The sequence below is a fragment of the Palaemon carinicauda genome, chromosome 20 (genome assembly GCF_036898095.1).
Source record: "Palaemon carinicauda isolate YSFRI2023 chromosome 20, ASM3689809v2, whole genome shotgun sequence".
Taxonomy (NCBI): domain Eukaryota; kingdom Metazoa; phylum Arthropoda; class Malacostraca; order Decapoda; family Palaemonidae; genus Palaemon; species Palaemon carinicauda.
In genome coordinates, this window is record NC_090744.1 from 71,463,667 (window position 1) to 71,481,166 (window position 17,500).

At 41.7% G+C, this 17,500-nt stretch overlaps 1 protein-coding gene across 2 annotated transcripts in view; it reads right to left on the reverse strand.

Moving 5' to 3' along the window:
• The window catches only part of mldr (mitochondrial ribonuclease P catalytic subunit), a 445,834-nt gene that overhangs the window by 90,627 nt on the left and 337,707 nt on the right, over positions 1-17,500 (reverse strand). For both annotated transcript variants that reach the window (XM_068344058.1, XM_068344057.1), the window contains exon 5: positions 12,765-12,837. In XM_068344058.1, the coding sequence (XP_068200159.1) occupies positions 12,765-12,837 (73 nt within the window). The remainder of the gene's footprint in view (positions 1-12,764; positions 12,838-17,500) is intronic.

Sequence of the window (17,500 nt, forward strand, 5' to 3'; positions counted from 1 at the left end):
CACAATGCTACTACGCATATCAAACACATTACCGTTTTATTTTTCCTTCATTTCAATGAATAAATAACAGATCGTAACATTCTCTCTCTCTCTCTCTCTCTCTCTCTCTCTCTCTCTCTCTCTCTCTCTCTCTCTCTCTCTCTCTCTCTCTCTCTCTCTCTCTCTCTCAGGGGTGCCTTACTATACATAGAACAGCTTTATCAGAAATATTTGTTTGTTAAGAAAATGTTAAATACTAAACACAATATAAACTGTTACTTTGCTTAAATCTATGTTTGATCATAGGCAGGGATTAAGACGACATTTGATTTCGTCAGTTGATCTGTAGCTTTATCCAACAGCATAATGTATATGAACTGAAAGATGTCTAATATATATATATATATATATATATATATATATATATATATATATATATACATATATATATATATATATATATATATATATATATATATATATATATATATATATATATATATATACAGTTAACTCCCTGTTAACACGAGTTCTGTTAACCTAAACTCAGGTTAACAGAAGTTAACTGTATATATATTTATATTTATATTTTTGGGCTCAGGCCATGTCGTCCTGATGGAAGGTTCCTTCAGTAGCTTCCTAAAGGTATGCATGACTACAGTAAATTTTCCCAGTGAATTAAACTAAATGTTTCACAGGAATCTAACTTCTGGCGTGAGTACCCTTAAGGTTTCCCTTTAGAATATCGTAAAATAACAGGGGACGTATACTTGACACGCCACATAGCTATCTGCATCCCACATAGCGTTTACGCTTCGAGGGGGAAGTTGGTGGCAAGGTATGGGAGGAGCTGTTACAAAGTTCTCCTCCGTTACTGTTATGGTACTCGGATGACATCATAAACGACGTCATATTGGCCGCCATCTTGGCTGACGTCATTACCGCCCACGTCCTCATTCCTTCTCTAGTAGCGTCTATGACCAGTTGTTTTTTCCCAGTTGTTCGCTATTTACTGCCAGCATGTCGCAATCTTCAGCTTCTTCTGCCTCTGGAAAGTTAAGTACCATATTCTTAAATTGTATAAATTAGGTCTGGCCGTAAAGTAACGCCTTTTTATCTTTAAATACTGTGTTTTGTGGAGGAGCTGTTGCCTAACCGGAGGCGTCCCTGATGCTGTTGTTCGCTTCGCATGCTTTATTTAGTTAGTCAGAACAACTATCCCGGTTTCTTAACTAATTATCAGTATTAGTTATTTAGTCTTTATTGCTAGGAATTAGTTATATTATGCCGATAGTATTCTTTAATTTCGGCGAGTGTAGGTAGCCAAATTTATGACGCTAGACTTGCTAGCTTAGTCCCCTAGGCTCGCTAACCTAGGCGTTTAGTTTACTTTCATGCATGATATATTAAGTGTTCCTGGTGTTATTTTATTAAATGAAGATACAGTATTAAGCATTTATACATATGAGATTCAGTGATTGCACATGGGTTTTTCTCCTTCTCGAAAGTATACAAGGGGTTTTGATGATCTTGGTGGTTGATTCCTTTGCCCCAAACCTACGGCTTAGGGGCTTTTGTATACTTTCACACCTCCCCGGTTACCTTTGGCTAAGGTAATCTCTCCTCCCTCTGAGGTAGCCTAGGCTACATCCTAGCCCTCCTTATCTTAAATGTACTCAAGTGAGGTTAGGCTAGGATTTTCTTTCCCTGTCCAGAGCAATAGTTCATGAGCTTTGAGTTAGGGTCAGAACCTCAGAGTATCAGTCGTTTGCCCCCAGCTAACCCTTTAGGTGAATGAACTCTCCTTTGGGTCTCCGCTGGATGGCAAAAGGGGGAGCTCTGCCCTCCCCCCTAGGCCACACCTGGTAGAGTTACAACCCTTCCTCCCTGTGGCCTAGCGACTTGTCCTACGCCTGCCTTCTCCGGGCTAGGGGATATGCTTTCCCTAGCCTAGGTTAGGCAGACCCTAGGATTCTGTTTCTTTATAGTTTGGGATGGCACGACCATGCCGTTCTTTTACTGTACTAACCCACCCTAGGCTGGAGAATGTACTCTTCCTATACCTGGGATGGCGCCGGTACTGAAACAGAATCCCTTTAGGGTGTCGGGGAAGGCTCACACCAACCCCCACACCCCTTCACGGGACCCTTTCCCCTCCCCCTCTGTCCTTTGGTGATGGCCTAGCCATCACACCTCTGTCCACCGTCCTAGAACTCGACCGAGTGCCGGCGGGTTGTGGGGTCGGCCCGGTCCTTTCGCCTGCTAGTCCGAGGTGCTTAGCTTCCCGCACATAGTTGAACTATGGGATAGCATACGACAGGTCGGTCTGCCGGCGGGAGACCTCCCTGCTACCTGAGTGTTCTTCGGTCTTCCCTTGGACTGCCACCCACAACCCTAGCTGACCGCCGGCTGAGTTACGGCTGGATGGAAGCCTGATCACACTCTTCCTTCTATTTGAACCCTCCTTCTCGAGGAAGGCGAGGTTATGGTAGTGAGCTGCCGCCCCTCCCTCTCCCTTCCTCTATGCTTTCTCTCTCTCTCAATCAAGTGCCAGTTCACCGGCAAACAACTCTGCCGGCAACAGCCGATAGCGTAGCCTAGGTCTCCTCCCAGTCTCAAAGATTGATGTCAGGGTAGGAGTACCTACAGCCGGTTGCCTGCCGGCAGCCAGCGGTCGCCGACATGTCAGCGATCTGCTATCAATTCCTGAGGTCGTCTCCCTTTCCCCGCCATATAGACTGATGGCTGGAAGGGGTTACCCTCAATCGGAGACCCGCCAGCGCCCGGTGTGCCTCCGACGCGTCGGCAGGCTGCCGGCCCCGCCTAATTCATATTACGACGGTGGGCTGTCACCTTTCTCTAACCCTGCCGGCATTGCCCCGGCAGTGTCTGTTGTATGGCTGTACACGGTAGCCAGTACATCTGTGGTATAGTACATACCCTAGACAGAGAACTATGGTGTATATTTATGCAATAGATATTTTCTAGCATACTCTGTGCATCCATGCTCAGTCCCTTGCCAGGACCTATTCGAATTGGGGATAATTATTTCCCCTTTTCACTATGCTGAATGATCTCAGCTCTCTCCCTTTCACCACTGCTAACACCTCGGAGGAAATACTAGCTATGCTACTCTATCCCTACTGGATAGCTTCCTCCTTGGGGCTTATCCGAATGAAAGGCCTAGAGTTAGTATTGGTGTAAGGTCACGGCAATTGGCTGGGCGGGATTCACAAGTATGTGTCTTTCCTGCTTCATTTCCAGCTTACCTATCCTAAGCTTACACTTGGAAAGGAATCTTATACTGTAATTGAGATTACTTTAAGACTAATCTAATATTACTTTAAGTCCATCATTATAGACTTCCATATACACATGTACCCCTTTCTTCTTTACAGGAGGAGTAAATCCGGTGTGAGAGCGCCTTCTGCAGCGTTCGGCGACGTGATTTCTGCGGCCACCTGGCGTGCTGACCCCACGCCAGCTGCTCCGTCACCCAGGGATCTCTGAGGTACTGGGACCCGCAAGTGTGCATAGTCTGCAAGGACCTGCTCAACGAGGCGTTCGAGACTCCCAAGTCTGCGGAGTCAAGGGACATCGCTCATGAGAAACTACGCAAGTGGGTGCGTGGTTTCCAGAACGCCACGGGGCCTTATCTCCCCAGTGAGAAGATGAGAGCTATGCTCTTCCCTAAGGCATCTGCGGATGCCGTCATCCCCAAACCGGAGATCCCCTGCGTCCAGCTGACGGTCGACCCAGACATTTCGGACGCACTCCAGGACATCCATCTCGATGATGATGAGAGGATGGCAGAGGTGTCGGACACCACCGAGAGGACCCTGATGGCCGAGGGTCGAGAAGAGGAATCTACAGAGGGTCCTGACTCCTTAGAAGAAGGCGCCCCTGCACCCTCTATCGCTTCCGTAGTCATCTCGGAACCAGTCCCCTCTACATCGTTCACTCCTATGCCCACAAGAGCGGACGACTCCATGGACAACTTCCAGGCCATGATAGCGGTCCTTGAGGAGAGGCTCCACAAGAGGGATGAGGACTTCAAAAAAGAGATCCTCCATTTGACGAAGCAACCTCAGAGGAAGATCAATGTGAAGGACCTTCCAACCTGCTCTGTAACGAACCCTTGGAGGCATTCCGAGCACATGCCTATCACGAGTGGCAGGATCTTCGTGAACGACAAGCTAGGTGCCGTCCCCCTTGAAGAGGTGGAATTCTGGCCTAGCTTTGAGGCGTACCCGGACTGCTACATTCACCTCAAGTCTGGACCTGTTTCCAAGGAGGAAACCGAGCTGAAGGAGGTCATTGTGTTTGACCACGCGAAGGCTCAATCTCTGCTAGCCGGTTGTTTGAAGGACAAGGGCTACACCAACTCCAAGGTGCCAGCTCTGAGCAAGAAACACCCATCTTTCCTTGCTCTAAACACCATGGTCTTCCCCTTCGCAGAAAGTCCCTTCTAGCAGTGTTAAAGGCGGTGGAGGAAGGGAAACCTTACCCTACATTGGAGGAATGTAGGCCCCTCTCCCTTGCCCTACCCCCCGACGAAAAGAACTGGAAGGACATCCAGTTAACTTTCTCTGTGGGAAAGTTGGAGGCCGACATCGCTGGATGTCAGTTCAGTGAGAACATCCCCAAGCTCTCCGAATATCTTCTTCGTCGGGAGCAGGACACGAAAGAGAGGCTGGCCGCTTCCCTTTCCCTCCAGGTGCTCATGGAGACGATGGCTGGGGAACAGTGGACCCCAGGCGTCTACATGGTCTTGGCCAAGACCCACCTCGCTACCCTGACGAAAGACTTCTATAGCTTCGTCAGGGCACGGAGAGCCTGCAGAGAGTTCGTGTTTGCGAATGCCACCGTAAAACACGAACCAAGGAAGCTAATTTCCTCCAACATCTGGGGGAAAGATCTCTTTCCCAATAGCCTCATGAAAGAGATCGTCGACAAGGCCGCCACGGAGAATCGGAACCTTCTCCAAAAGTGGGGCATGTCAGGCAAGAGGAAATCTTCTCAGGATGAGGGCCCCCAACCATTGAAGAAATCCAACAAGCCAAGACCACAGCAGCGTCAGGCTAAACGTCAGCTTCCGGCAACCGCTGCTCCCCAGTTGGTGGCTCAGCCCCAACAAACCTTCCAACTGGTACCCCAGCCGGTGGTGACTCAGTCACCAGCCTTCACGCCCGCCTACGAGAGGCAGTCGATTACCTTTCGTCCCAGAGGTAGAGGCACCGGCAGAGGCTCCTCCCAATGTCCCTCCAGAGGGAGAGGAGAAAAGGGAGCAAGCGGCCGAGGTGGTAAACCCTCAGGCAACCAGAAGCAATGAGATGCTTCCGGTGGGAGGAAGACTCCGCCTCTTCCAGGACCGTTGGACCTTCGATCCCTGGGCTCACAGCATCATCAAGAGCGGACTAGGATGGAGCTGGGAAACACCACCACCAGCTTTCCACCAATCCTTCCAACATTCCACCCCCGTTCTGGAAGAATACATCCAAGAACTCTTGAACAAGAAGGTGATCAAGAGGGTAAAGTCCATCAGGCTCCAAGGAAGACTATTCTGGACTTGTCCCCTCTCAACAAGTTCATAGTGAGCGACAAGTTCAAAATGCTGACTCTTCAGCACATAAGAGCCCTACTGACTCAAAAGGCATACACAGTCTCAATAGACATGGCGGATGCCTACTAGAACATTCCAATGAATTGCCAGACCACCTCCTACCTAGGATTCAACCTTCAAAGAAGACAGTACGCCTTCAGAGCCATGCCCTTTGGGCTAAACATAGCCCCAAGGATATTCACGAAGCTCGCAGAGACGATCGTTCAAAAACCATGCCTACAAGGCGTCCAGGTGATGGCTTACCTGGACGATTGGCTAGTGTGGACAGCATCAGAAGAAGAATGCCTGCAAGCTTCCACAAAGGTGATCCAATTCTTGGAACATTTGGGCTTCTATATCAACACCAAAAAGTCTTGACTTTCTCCAGCTCAGAAGTTCCAATGGCTAGGTATCCATTGGGACCTTCAGTCACACCGTCTTTCCATTCCACTAAAGAAGAGAAAGGAAATAGCAAGATCTGTCAAGAGACTTCTCAAATCCAAACGGATTTCAAGACGACAACAGGAACGGGTGCTTGGCTCCCTTCAGTTTGCTTCAGTGACAAACCCAGTGCTAAGAGCACAGCTAAAAGATGCATCGGGAGTCTGGAGAAGATACATATCAAACACTCGAAGAGATCTCAAGAGACCTCTGCCAACCCGGCTACGATCACACCTCAAGCCGTGGTCGGAGGCAAAAAATCTGAAAGGATCGGTACCTCTTCAATTACCGCTTCCCTCGGTCGTTATCCATACGGACGCATCGCTAGAAGGATGGGGGGTCACTCCCATCAACGTCAAGTTCAAGGAACATGGTCTCCCCTATTCAAGACGTTTCACATCAACACCTTGGAGGCCATGGCAATCCTTCTCACCCTGAAAAGGCTGTCCCCACGTCCGTCAGTCCACATTCGACTGACCCTGGACAGCGACGTCGTGGTCAGATGTCTCAACCATCAGGGCTCAAGATCGACCCAACTCAACCAAGTGTTGCTGCCCATCTTCCGCCTAGCGGAGAAGAAAAGATGGCACCTCTCAGCAGTTCACCTACAAGGATTCCGCAACGTGACGGCGGATGCTCTATCCAGGACAGCCCCGATAGAGTCAGAATGGTCCCTAGATGCAGACTCATTCTCCTTCATCTCCCAAGAAGTCCCAGAACTGCAGATCGACCTCTTCGCAACGAGCGACAACAAGAAACTTCCTCGCTACATGGCCCCATACGAGGACCCCCGAGCGGAAGCGGTGGACGCCATGTCCCTGGATTGGAACAGATGGACCAAGATTTACCTGTTCCCTCCACCCAACCTTCTGCTAAAGGTCCTCACCAACCTGAGATCCTTCCAAGGATTAGTGGCCCTAGTGGCTCCCAAGTGGCTCCGAAGCAACTGGTATCCATTGATCCTGGAGTTACAACCCAAGCTAATTCCCCTGCTGGACCCAGTTCTAACCCAACAAGTTCAGAAGTCGACTGATTTCGCTTCATCAAAGAAAACCCGAGATCTTCATCTCATGATTTGCTCTCCGTAGCCGTCAAGAAGAGGTTTGGGATCTCAAAGGAAAGCATAGACTTCTTAGAGGAATATAAAACAAAATCTACCATAAGGCAATACGAGTTATCTTGGAAGAAATGGGGGGCCTTTGTCAAGGCTAGAAATCCTAAGGAAATATCCTTCTTTATCCACCTTCATGGACAAGGCTTGGCAGCCAACACGATTTCCACCTGCAAATCGGCCCTGACAAGACCCTTACTATATGCCTTCCAGATAGACCTGTCTAGTGTCATTTTCAACAAGTTGCCGAAGGCATGTGCTAGACTCCGACTCGCACCCTCTCCGTGACCCCTCTCCTGGTCTCTTGACAGGGTGCTCCCTTTTGCCTCAAGTTTGGACAATGAAACTTGCCCTCTGAAAGATTTGACTCAAAAAGTGATTTTCTTATTTCCTCTAGCCTCGGGGGCCAGAGTCAGGGAAATTGTGGCATTATCAAGGGAAGAAGGCCAGATCCAGTTCGCAGTAACAGTTGAGCTCACCCTCTTTCCTGACCCAACGTTTCTCGCTAATAATGAGCTACCCACCAAAAGGTGGGGTCCCTCGAGAATCTGCCCTCTGAAGGAAGATACCTCCCTGTGCCTAGTGGAGAGCCTAAAGGTCTATCTTCGAAGAACTTCGGACTTCAGTGGAGGACAGCTTTTTAAAGAGGAAACATCGGGTTCTGACTTGTCACTTAAACAACTAAGGGCGAAGATCACCTACTTTATTCGCAGAGCGGATCCTGATAGTACACCCGCAGGTCACGATCCCAGGAAAGTCGCCTCTTCCCTGAATTTCTTCCAGTCAAAGGACTTCGAAAGGCTTCGATCATTCACGGGCGGGAAGTCTTCAAGAGTGTTCTTCAAACACTATGCGATGCAGGTGCAAGAGTTGAAACGCTTCGTGGTAGCTGCAGGTAGTGTGAAACCTGCTGTTTAGGGCTGCGATGAACAGTAAGTTATATGGGACTCTAACTCTAAGGGTGTCTGTGTTGACTCTAGTGCGCAACATAGTGAAAATAGTGCCACCGAGTGACACTACGGACTGTTCTTATACTAAGGTGAAGTCACATAGACTAAAACACCTGTGCCACGTGTTCTAAACATGAAGTGTATATAAGACATTCTAGAAACACTTTATAATTACCATGGAATTAACGTGTGTGATGGCAAGTTTTCCTTTTCAGATACCACAACTATTTCTATTAATGTCCCAAGTCTATGTAACTAATTTGCATTCCATTACAATTTACATCTATTTATTTTATGTATGCTAATTCTTATTTATGACCAAATAAAAGAATTCACTGTACTCGTGTGTTTTATTTCGGGCAGGAAGCGGTAACATAGTACACGTTTATCTGAGGTGACATATACCGGTAATATGACAAGGTCTCTGGGGTCATTAGACTAAAGGAATATTGTCTAGAAGTCGAAGGCACTACTGAGGGAAAAATCCACGATACATTAATTCTCTGGTACACTTCCATCAGGACGACATGGCCTGAGCCCAAAAAACGGATTTTGAGCGAAGCGAAAAATCTATTTTTGGGTGAAATAGCCATGTCGTCCTGATGGACCTGCCCTTTTCTCTATTCGGGCCTTGGCAGGCCCCCTCCCAATCTTACTGTATCATGGGGGCTGGCCTCGATGCCAGAAGGAAAGAGGACGCGGGCGGTTATGACGTCGGCCAAGATTGCGTCGTTTATGACGTCATCCGAGTACCATAACGGTAACGGAGGAGGAGAACTTTGTAACGGCTCCTCCTATATCTTGCCACCAACTTCCCCCTCGAAGCGTAAACGCTATGGGGGGTGCTGATAGCTATGTGGCGTGTCAAGTATACGCCCCCTGTTATTATACGATATCCTAAAGTGAAACCTTAAGGGTACTCGCGCCAAAAGTTAGAATTCTGTGAAACCTTTAGTTTAATTCTCTGGGAATATCTACTGTAGTCATATATACCTTTAGGAAGCTACTGAAGGAACCTTCCATCAGGACGACATGGCTATCTCACCCAAAAATAGATTTTTCTTTTGTTTTATATATATATATATATATATATATATATGTATATATATATGCATATATATATGTATATATATACATATATATATATATAATGCATAAAAATCACAGGAAAACGTGATGCTCAGATGCAGAAGAACCACAGGGAAAATGAAAATATGAAATATACGATTAAGCCCTGACTAGTTTTGTGATACTTCTTCAGAGGACTGATTTATTGAGAGAGGTTTCTTTACATTTTATAGGGAAAGTAAATGTACGAACATACATATAGGGGCTTAGAGAACAATGACGCTCCCTCACCAGCTACCTCGGCTGAGGTCAGGTGTTTACTGGGCGGAGATCCAACCTCATTAGACACCTGCCAAAAAGGGTCATTTCTGGTTATGGGTAAATTCTTGTTTTTTGACTTTCAGTACAGTTTATTTATATGAATAACGGTAGCCTTATCTATATAAATACATAAGCAAAACTATTTCTATATGTAAAACACATCTATATATAAATATATAAAAAAGACATATGCATACGTATACACAGACAGGCATTCATACACAAACATGCATAATATATACATGGACATATACATATGTGTACACATACTGGTATACATATACAGACACATACACAGACTTACATATAAATTCTTTTTTACACATGATTAACATGTATACATATATATACATATATATATATATATATATATATATATATATATATATATATATATATATATATATACATATACTTACATATACACATATATATATACATACACATATACATACATATACATGCATATACACACATACACATACATATACATATATATACATATACACGCATACACATACATATACACATATACATAGGCCTATACATATACATACATATACACACATACACATGCATACATAATATTATATACATATACATACACATATGTATATATACATATATACACACATATACATATATATACACACACATATATATATATATATATACATATACATACATACGTATATATATATATATATATATATATATATATATATATATGTACATACAACATGATTACCATAAACATATAATCACGTACTGTATACATCAATACTTATATCTAGCATAACACTATATAGTGCCAATGTACTTATGCATACTATATAAAATAATTGTACCCTTCAATGAATGGTAGCTTAGGGCTAAATATTAATTTCACAATGACGTTAATTATTCACAATACATTCAGTTCTACATTAAGTGGTTAAAGTTTTTTTTTATATAGCTTACAAATCTCTTTACATATAAAGGCGTCGAGTTTATACATTCCATGTCCAATATTCAAGTTATTTTCAAAGGTTTCTTTTATGAAACTGGACTCTATGATGTTTCTTTCCACTAAGTTATTTGAATGAACCAATTTCTTTGCACCTGACCAATTAATAGTGTGATTTTTATGTCTAACGTGAGCAAAGAGTGCATTATTATCTTGGGCATATCTGACACATTTCTTATGTTGTTCAATTCTCTTTTCTAGGGCTTTACCAGTTTGACCAATATAGAATTTTTCACAACAGCCTTAATAAAGAATTCTCCTGACATTACCAAGGGATGTGTATATCATATTCCATGCAATGCTTGTGAAAAAAACTATATTGGTCAAACTGGTAAAGCCCTAGAAAAGAGAATTGAACAACATAAGAAAAGTGTTAGATATGCCCAAGATAATAATGCACTCTTTAAAATTAGAAATGACTTGTTGATGCATGGGTTGTTGCAGAGGAGCTGTGTTAGGCAGCATATATTTAACTTGAAATAAGTCCAACTCATTGACTATATCCTCTTCCAAGCCTAGAGGGTGAGCAGGAGCATTACCTAACTTGAGAAGGCATTTTAGTGGTAAATTATTTTCTTGCAAATATACTTTCACACTCATGCACCAACTCAGTAAAAAGATTGACGGATCACCCAGGCCTTTGAATTAGCACGCCACATGACAACCAATCTATTTTTTGTGACATTGTTAATTTTGAACACGTTGGGTTCTGGCATGATAAACTAATAATGGCGTAAAATCTCCACTCGCATTACCAGCTCAGCAGAAGATTATCCCTATCTTTCAATGGCTTGTGCCCTAGTAATGCTTTTTCTTCTTTCATAATAAAGGTTCTCTTTAGCATTTTTTTCCAAAAACAGCCCAGTTTTGTCGTCATTGAACACCTGTTGAGGTGCAAAACCTTCTTCGGTTGTAAGTTTACCAAACTCGGCGACAAATTTTTCGACTGCTTCCTTATCTGAATTCACTGCCTCTCCATGCCTTATTACGCTGTGTATTCCACTTCTGTTCTTAGATTTTTCAAACATCCCCCTTACTAGCCTTGAATGCAAACTCACTGGTAGTACTTGTACCAGGGGTCTTCTTAACTAAATCTTCAAAGATTTCTAGCATTTTTTCACAAATAAATGCCTCACTAATGCTATCAACTCATAACCATTTCTCATTCATAAAAATAAGTACTAACTTTTCCACTTCCTCAAGTATCTGAGGCCTTTGCTTCATCAAAGAAGTCACTCCTTTAGCAACATTAGCTTCCTTTATTATTTCTTTATACTTTAAAATAGTCAGTAACATCAACTTAGCCATCGAGTATTCAAGAGCAAGATCCGAAACACGCATTCCATTTTCGTGCTTAGCAATGATTTCTTTTTTCAGTTTAATAGTTGTTTGGACTGTTTTCTTTTTTACTTGACCACTTTGACTCTTATTCTTCTTTGGACCAATGTTTAAGTACTAATGAATGAAAATAGACATAAAAGGATGAAAAACAAAGATATAACACAGAGGAACACAAAAAAAGAGGCAGAGCATACAGAGCATATGTTTACGTTCATTCACAAAAACAGCCTTTATTGTACCTGACCAACATCATTACCTTATCATCCTTCTAATTTCCCCTCATTTAATAAAAAAAAATTTAAAGTCTCCCCTATGAGTCTAGGTGTGATCTAAAATTAATATGACAGAAGTAAAACCTTGTTTACCCAAAACAAAATTGTAAGAAATGTAACCTTGTCAAAGAGAAGTCAAAGTCAAAGTCAAAAACAGTATGAGTAATCAAGGATTTCTTTCAATAATTAAGGTATTACTATAGAGTCTATTCCTATATCTGTTTTTTTCACTAATCAGTGTCCATTACTACTGTTACTTTGTTCTCATCTAAAACATACCACTAAGTCAATACTCTCTTCGTATTATCTTGAATATTAATCTATTTCTATTTCAACTGTCCAGAGAACTTCAAATCATTCATTCATTATATTCACCTCCACCAATTAAAAATATTCCTTACTGTCAAAGTTAAATAAAACATTTCCTTTGAAAAAGACATTTTTAAGGAAACATCTAAACCAATAACATTCCACTTTTCTTAAATATTACATTTCAATCTAGAATCAGATGTTAAAACATTCTAAAATAAAACCATTGTAGTGTACGCATTTTTCAGTGTTTTGTTTTCCTGCAGAAAAAATCTAGAATTCTTATACCTTTATTTTGTATCACAAAATTTTTAGGGTGAATGAGCCTAACAAAACTCTATAAAAAATGGGAAAAGTTGCTCACCTTGAGTCTCAAAAATGATTCCACATCTATTTCAGTCGCATCGAGTTGATGACTACAAGCAGGACAAACTCCACTGTAAAAGAGTACAAGTTTATCATTTGTTTTTATACAAAGTCATAACTTATAACTAACTTCAGTAAATTTGTTTGGCATTAAGGAGTTAAAATGAGTAAAGAAAATACTACTTAGCCAGTAGTCATGAGCCAGCATCTTCCATTAATCTTCAATTTTCCAGTAGATATGTTAGAGAACAAAAGGGATGGGAAGACGGGAAGCCAAATTAAAAGTCTAATTTTTTAAAAGCAAGGTATGACATACTGCGCTCTTGAAACCTGAGTGGGCTGAAAAGTGAGATCTATGAGTCTGTTCTAAAGACATCCAGGATTAACTAAGGTAACAGAACATCTATGATTCTCTCTAGAAGTCTTCCTGCATTGATTTAAGGAATAGAACTTCAATTTTCTATAAAAAATGCATGGAATTATGGCAGTCAAATCTTCAGTATGCAAACTTGAATGGAAGTTTTATAAATTGTACCACGACTAACATTAGTACCAGATAAGTGTTGCTAGGTTGCAGATCAATCTACTTCCCTGGCAAAAAGAGATATCAAAAGTGTTAATCCAGGTACATTATTGTTAAGAAAAAAGATCTGGTTAGACACTCATAGATCCAACCCATTGTTAAAGAAGTATAGGGAAGTTGTTTCTTCACAGATGTGTGTGGTAAAGGTTTCTCTGTCATGAAGCTTGCCAGCATCAAATGTCTGATTTAAACCATAATGATCACTGCTACTGCGCCTAAAAGAGACCGGGAAAGATGGATGAAAGAGAAAAGCCTCGATTTTAACTTTCTAGTCTTTGGGCAAATCCGTTACTTTAGAGGAGATGCTAATCTGGCCCGTGAGGGAAATGGGCTAGCAGTCACCACAGGACACAAGAAAAAGTGTCTAAGGATGTGAAGGTAGTCTTGTGCTTCTGGATTCCTGCCTTTAACATATGTGAAAATAACATGTTCTCCCTTGAGGCAAACAAAGCCCCTGACCTCATGAGATGTCTAGTCTTTCTCAAATAGCATCATAGTTCCCTCATTGGACATAAAAACATTCTGATTTAAGCCATAATGATCCCTGTTACTGCACCAAAAAGAGAGGGGGAAAGGATGAAAGAGAAGAGCCTTGATTTTAACTTTCCCTCTAGTCTTAGGCCAAAACCATTATTTTAGACGAGACGTTAATCTGGCCCATGAGGGAGCTGGGCTAGGTATACAACCTATTGAGCAGTCACCACAAGAAACAAGAAAAAGTCTCCAAGGATGTGAAGGTGGTGTTAAGTTTCCAGATAACTGCCTTTAACATATGTAAAAATAACATGTTCTTCCTGAAGGAAAGCAATGCCCCTAACCTCATGAGATGTCTAGGCCTTCTTAAATAGCATTGCAGTTCCCTTAATGGACATAAAAGCATTTCCTCTTGATCCCATCAAAGAAGTCTCCGAGGGCGTGCACCGATGTCTCAAAATTGTGATTATGGTCAGACGGGGTTTGGGTCTATGCCAAGAACCATGTCCTGAAGTTGACGGCGACCAAAATCCAAGGCTTCCGAGTAGCTGAATCAATGAGAAAGTCTGTGAAGCTCCTCTACCCTCTTCACTGATGCTAAACCTAGCAGCAAGGAAGTTTTGGGGGCATGGTCCCAGACAAATGGCCTACCCAGGGCCTGAATCGGTGGCAGCCTATTGGAAACGTCATTGTCTATCACAATCTATGAGTCATAAGTTTGAACACCACTCAACCCAAATTCTTTCTACTAGTGTCTGTAACCTAACCGTCCTTGTGAGCTAAGGGGGGATATTAGGGGGAGCCTAAAAGTCTACCGGCTGAGTCATCAGCAGCTATTACCTTTCCCTCCATGGTCCTAGCTTAGGTATAGGGGGCTTGGGTCTTGATCATATGCAGTCTTAAAATCGTGGGTGTCAAAGGGGGGGTAGAGTAATACCTAAGGTGGGGGATGTTGCTATTGGCTACAGAGTGTGGTGTGATTATTTCACGGTAACATAAAACGACTAAAATAGCTCTTACATATTCATTGATTAAAGGCTAGAATCCCAAAAACTTTGCTGTTTGGCTGAAGACAGGAGGGGAAAAGGGACTAATATTAGGGAGAGGAGATTCTTTACTGAAATTTCCACAAGTGTGAACTTGTGTGATATACAGCCATGTACTATACTCTATTGTAGCTTATAAAAAATATTATAATAATGATAATAATACAGTAATAATAATGATATGGATAATAGTAAAGAAAGAGGACATTATCCCGACTTCACCGTGTGTTTTGACGTGTACTGACGTCAATGGAGTGAAGGGGTTATCTAGCCTAACTTGTTTAATCTACTTTTTGAACTTCCTAATACAATGTTTCAACTAGATTAAGTAGTCTAGATGTTACTCAGTAAGTCTTGAGTAATTAGAATTATTCTGGGTAAAATAATGGTTTAATGATACAGTACATCACCCTAATAGGGTTGCGGTAGCCTATTTGAAATGTCTCAGCCTGGCAGTCTCTTGGATGGGATTTCAAAATCTATTCAAGTGCAATAGTTTCTAGTAGTGTCTCCTCACCATCCTTGTGAGCTAGGGATGGGGGAACCTATAAGTTTATCTGCTTGAGTCATCAGTACCCAGTACCTAGCTCTCCATGGTCCTAGCTTGATGGAGAGAGGGATTGAACACTGATCATATGTGTATATGGTTAGTCTCTAGGACACTGTCCTGTCCCTTGCCTCTGCCATTCATGAGCGACATTTAAACCTTCAAAACCAATCTAACTATTCTAAAAAACAATTCTATGAATAACATTTAATTTCAGGACAAATCATGCCATTACTTAAATTGTCATGAACTCCTGAACTTTGAATCTTTATTGTCAAAAACAAATAGTAAATGAGTAAACTTACACTTATATCATGACCAAATTCTTCCACTGTAAACTGCTACAAGGGATAAAACTATTTTTTTCATCCTCCCGTTTTCTTTTTTCCTTTTGTTTACACTTACGATACATAAGGAGAATTAACTATTCAGAACTAGGTAAGAAAATAGAAAAAATTATAGACCGCTATAAGAGAGAAAAGTTTTCAAAACTAAACGGGATTTAAGTGAGAAACTTTTCTTGCATTTGAGCAAATAATTTAATGATAATGATCAATAACATTATGAAACTGTTGGAAATAAAGCCACAAATAAGTACAGTTTCAGAATTTACCTCAAGTAACTTATTTAGTCTTTTCCAAAATAAGAATCTTTAAAAACTAAAATATCCCCAGCAGAGCTCTTCAGTAGTCACTGCTTATGCTTCTGAGTATATGGAAACTTTACAATTAAAATGTTAACCCCATCATCTATCGATGCTAATTATTCATTAAAAGTAAAACTGATAAGCATCTTGTCCCTACATGAATTTTACTCACAGTCAAGCAAAAATGGATCGAACGCACAAAACACATTGAAGTTTATTTAAAAAAAAAAAAAAATGTAGAAATCTCTTCCACGAGGTCTGTCTAAAAATTGTCCGACCTTTAGGATGGAAAAAATTATAATAAATAGCTTACGTGACTGGGAACCTAATCCCCTTCAAAGTAGACCCCTTGCACCTGCACACACATAGGCCACTGATCCCACCAGTGCCAAAAACACTTCTGGTAGGCTTCTTTTGGAATGGTGTTCATCTCCGCTGTCGTGTTTTGCATTATCTCTTCTCAACTCTCAAAATGGGATCCTTTCAATGGTGTCTTCAATTTCAGATATGACCTAAAGTTGCAAGGAGCCATATCTAGAGAGTAGGAAGGTTGGTTAATGACTGGAATTCCATGTTTGACCAAGAAATTTGGATTAAGTGCAAAAAACAGACATTTGCATCATGACAGTGCTCCAGCTCATTCATCCCACTTACTCAAAAAATTCTTAGCAAAACGGGGAATTCCAGTTGTTAACCAACCTTCCTATTTTCCAAACATGGCTCCTTGCAACTTTAAGACATTACTGAAATTGAAGATAACATTGAAAGGATCCTGTTTTGAGAATAGAGAAGAGATAATGTAAAACACAACAGGGGAGATGAACACTATTCCAAACGAAGCCTACGAGAAGTGTTTTGGCAGTGGTGGGATAGGTGGCTTAAGTGTGTGCAGGCACAAGAGGTCTACTTTGAAGGGGATTAGGGTCCCAGTCACCCAGTCACGTCAGCTTTGTAATATATTTTTTCCAGCAAAAGGTCAGATACTTTTTAAACAGACCTTGTATATTACCGAAACCATACAAAATTCATGTCATTACATAGATAACAAGGGGTTCATCATGAACACCTATTGCCGTAGTATCAGAGCTGTCATTACGACAACGAAAACCAGCGAAGCATACGCAAACAAAATAACTCTTGAACTGTCTATTCTAGCTGTAAAACAAAACTTACTAAAGACATACACTAAATGTTAACTTACTTAAGTATAAGACTAAAAATGGTCAGCTATCATTGGAAGAGAACTGAAAAGAGGGAATGTAAATGAACAAACTTCATCCAAACATGATAACCATAACAATTTCGGAAAGAAGAATGCACAACTCTATCCGAATTACAAATTAATTCCTAAAGAAGACAACCCAATAAATTGTTAATTTAAAACCAACATTGAAAAATTTATTTATTGCAGAAGCGATTACAAATAAAAACTATTAAA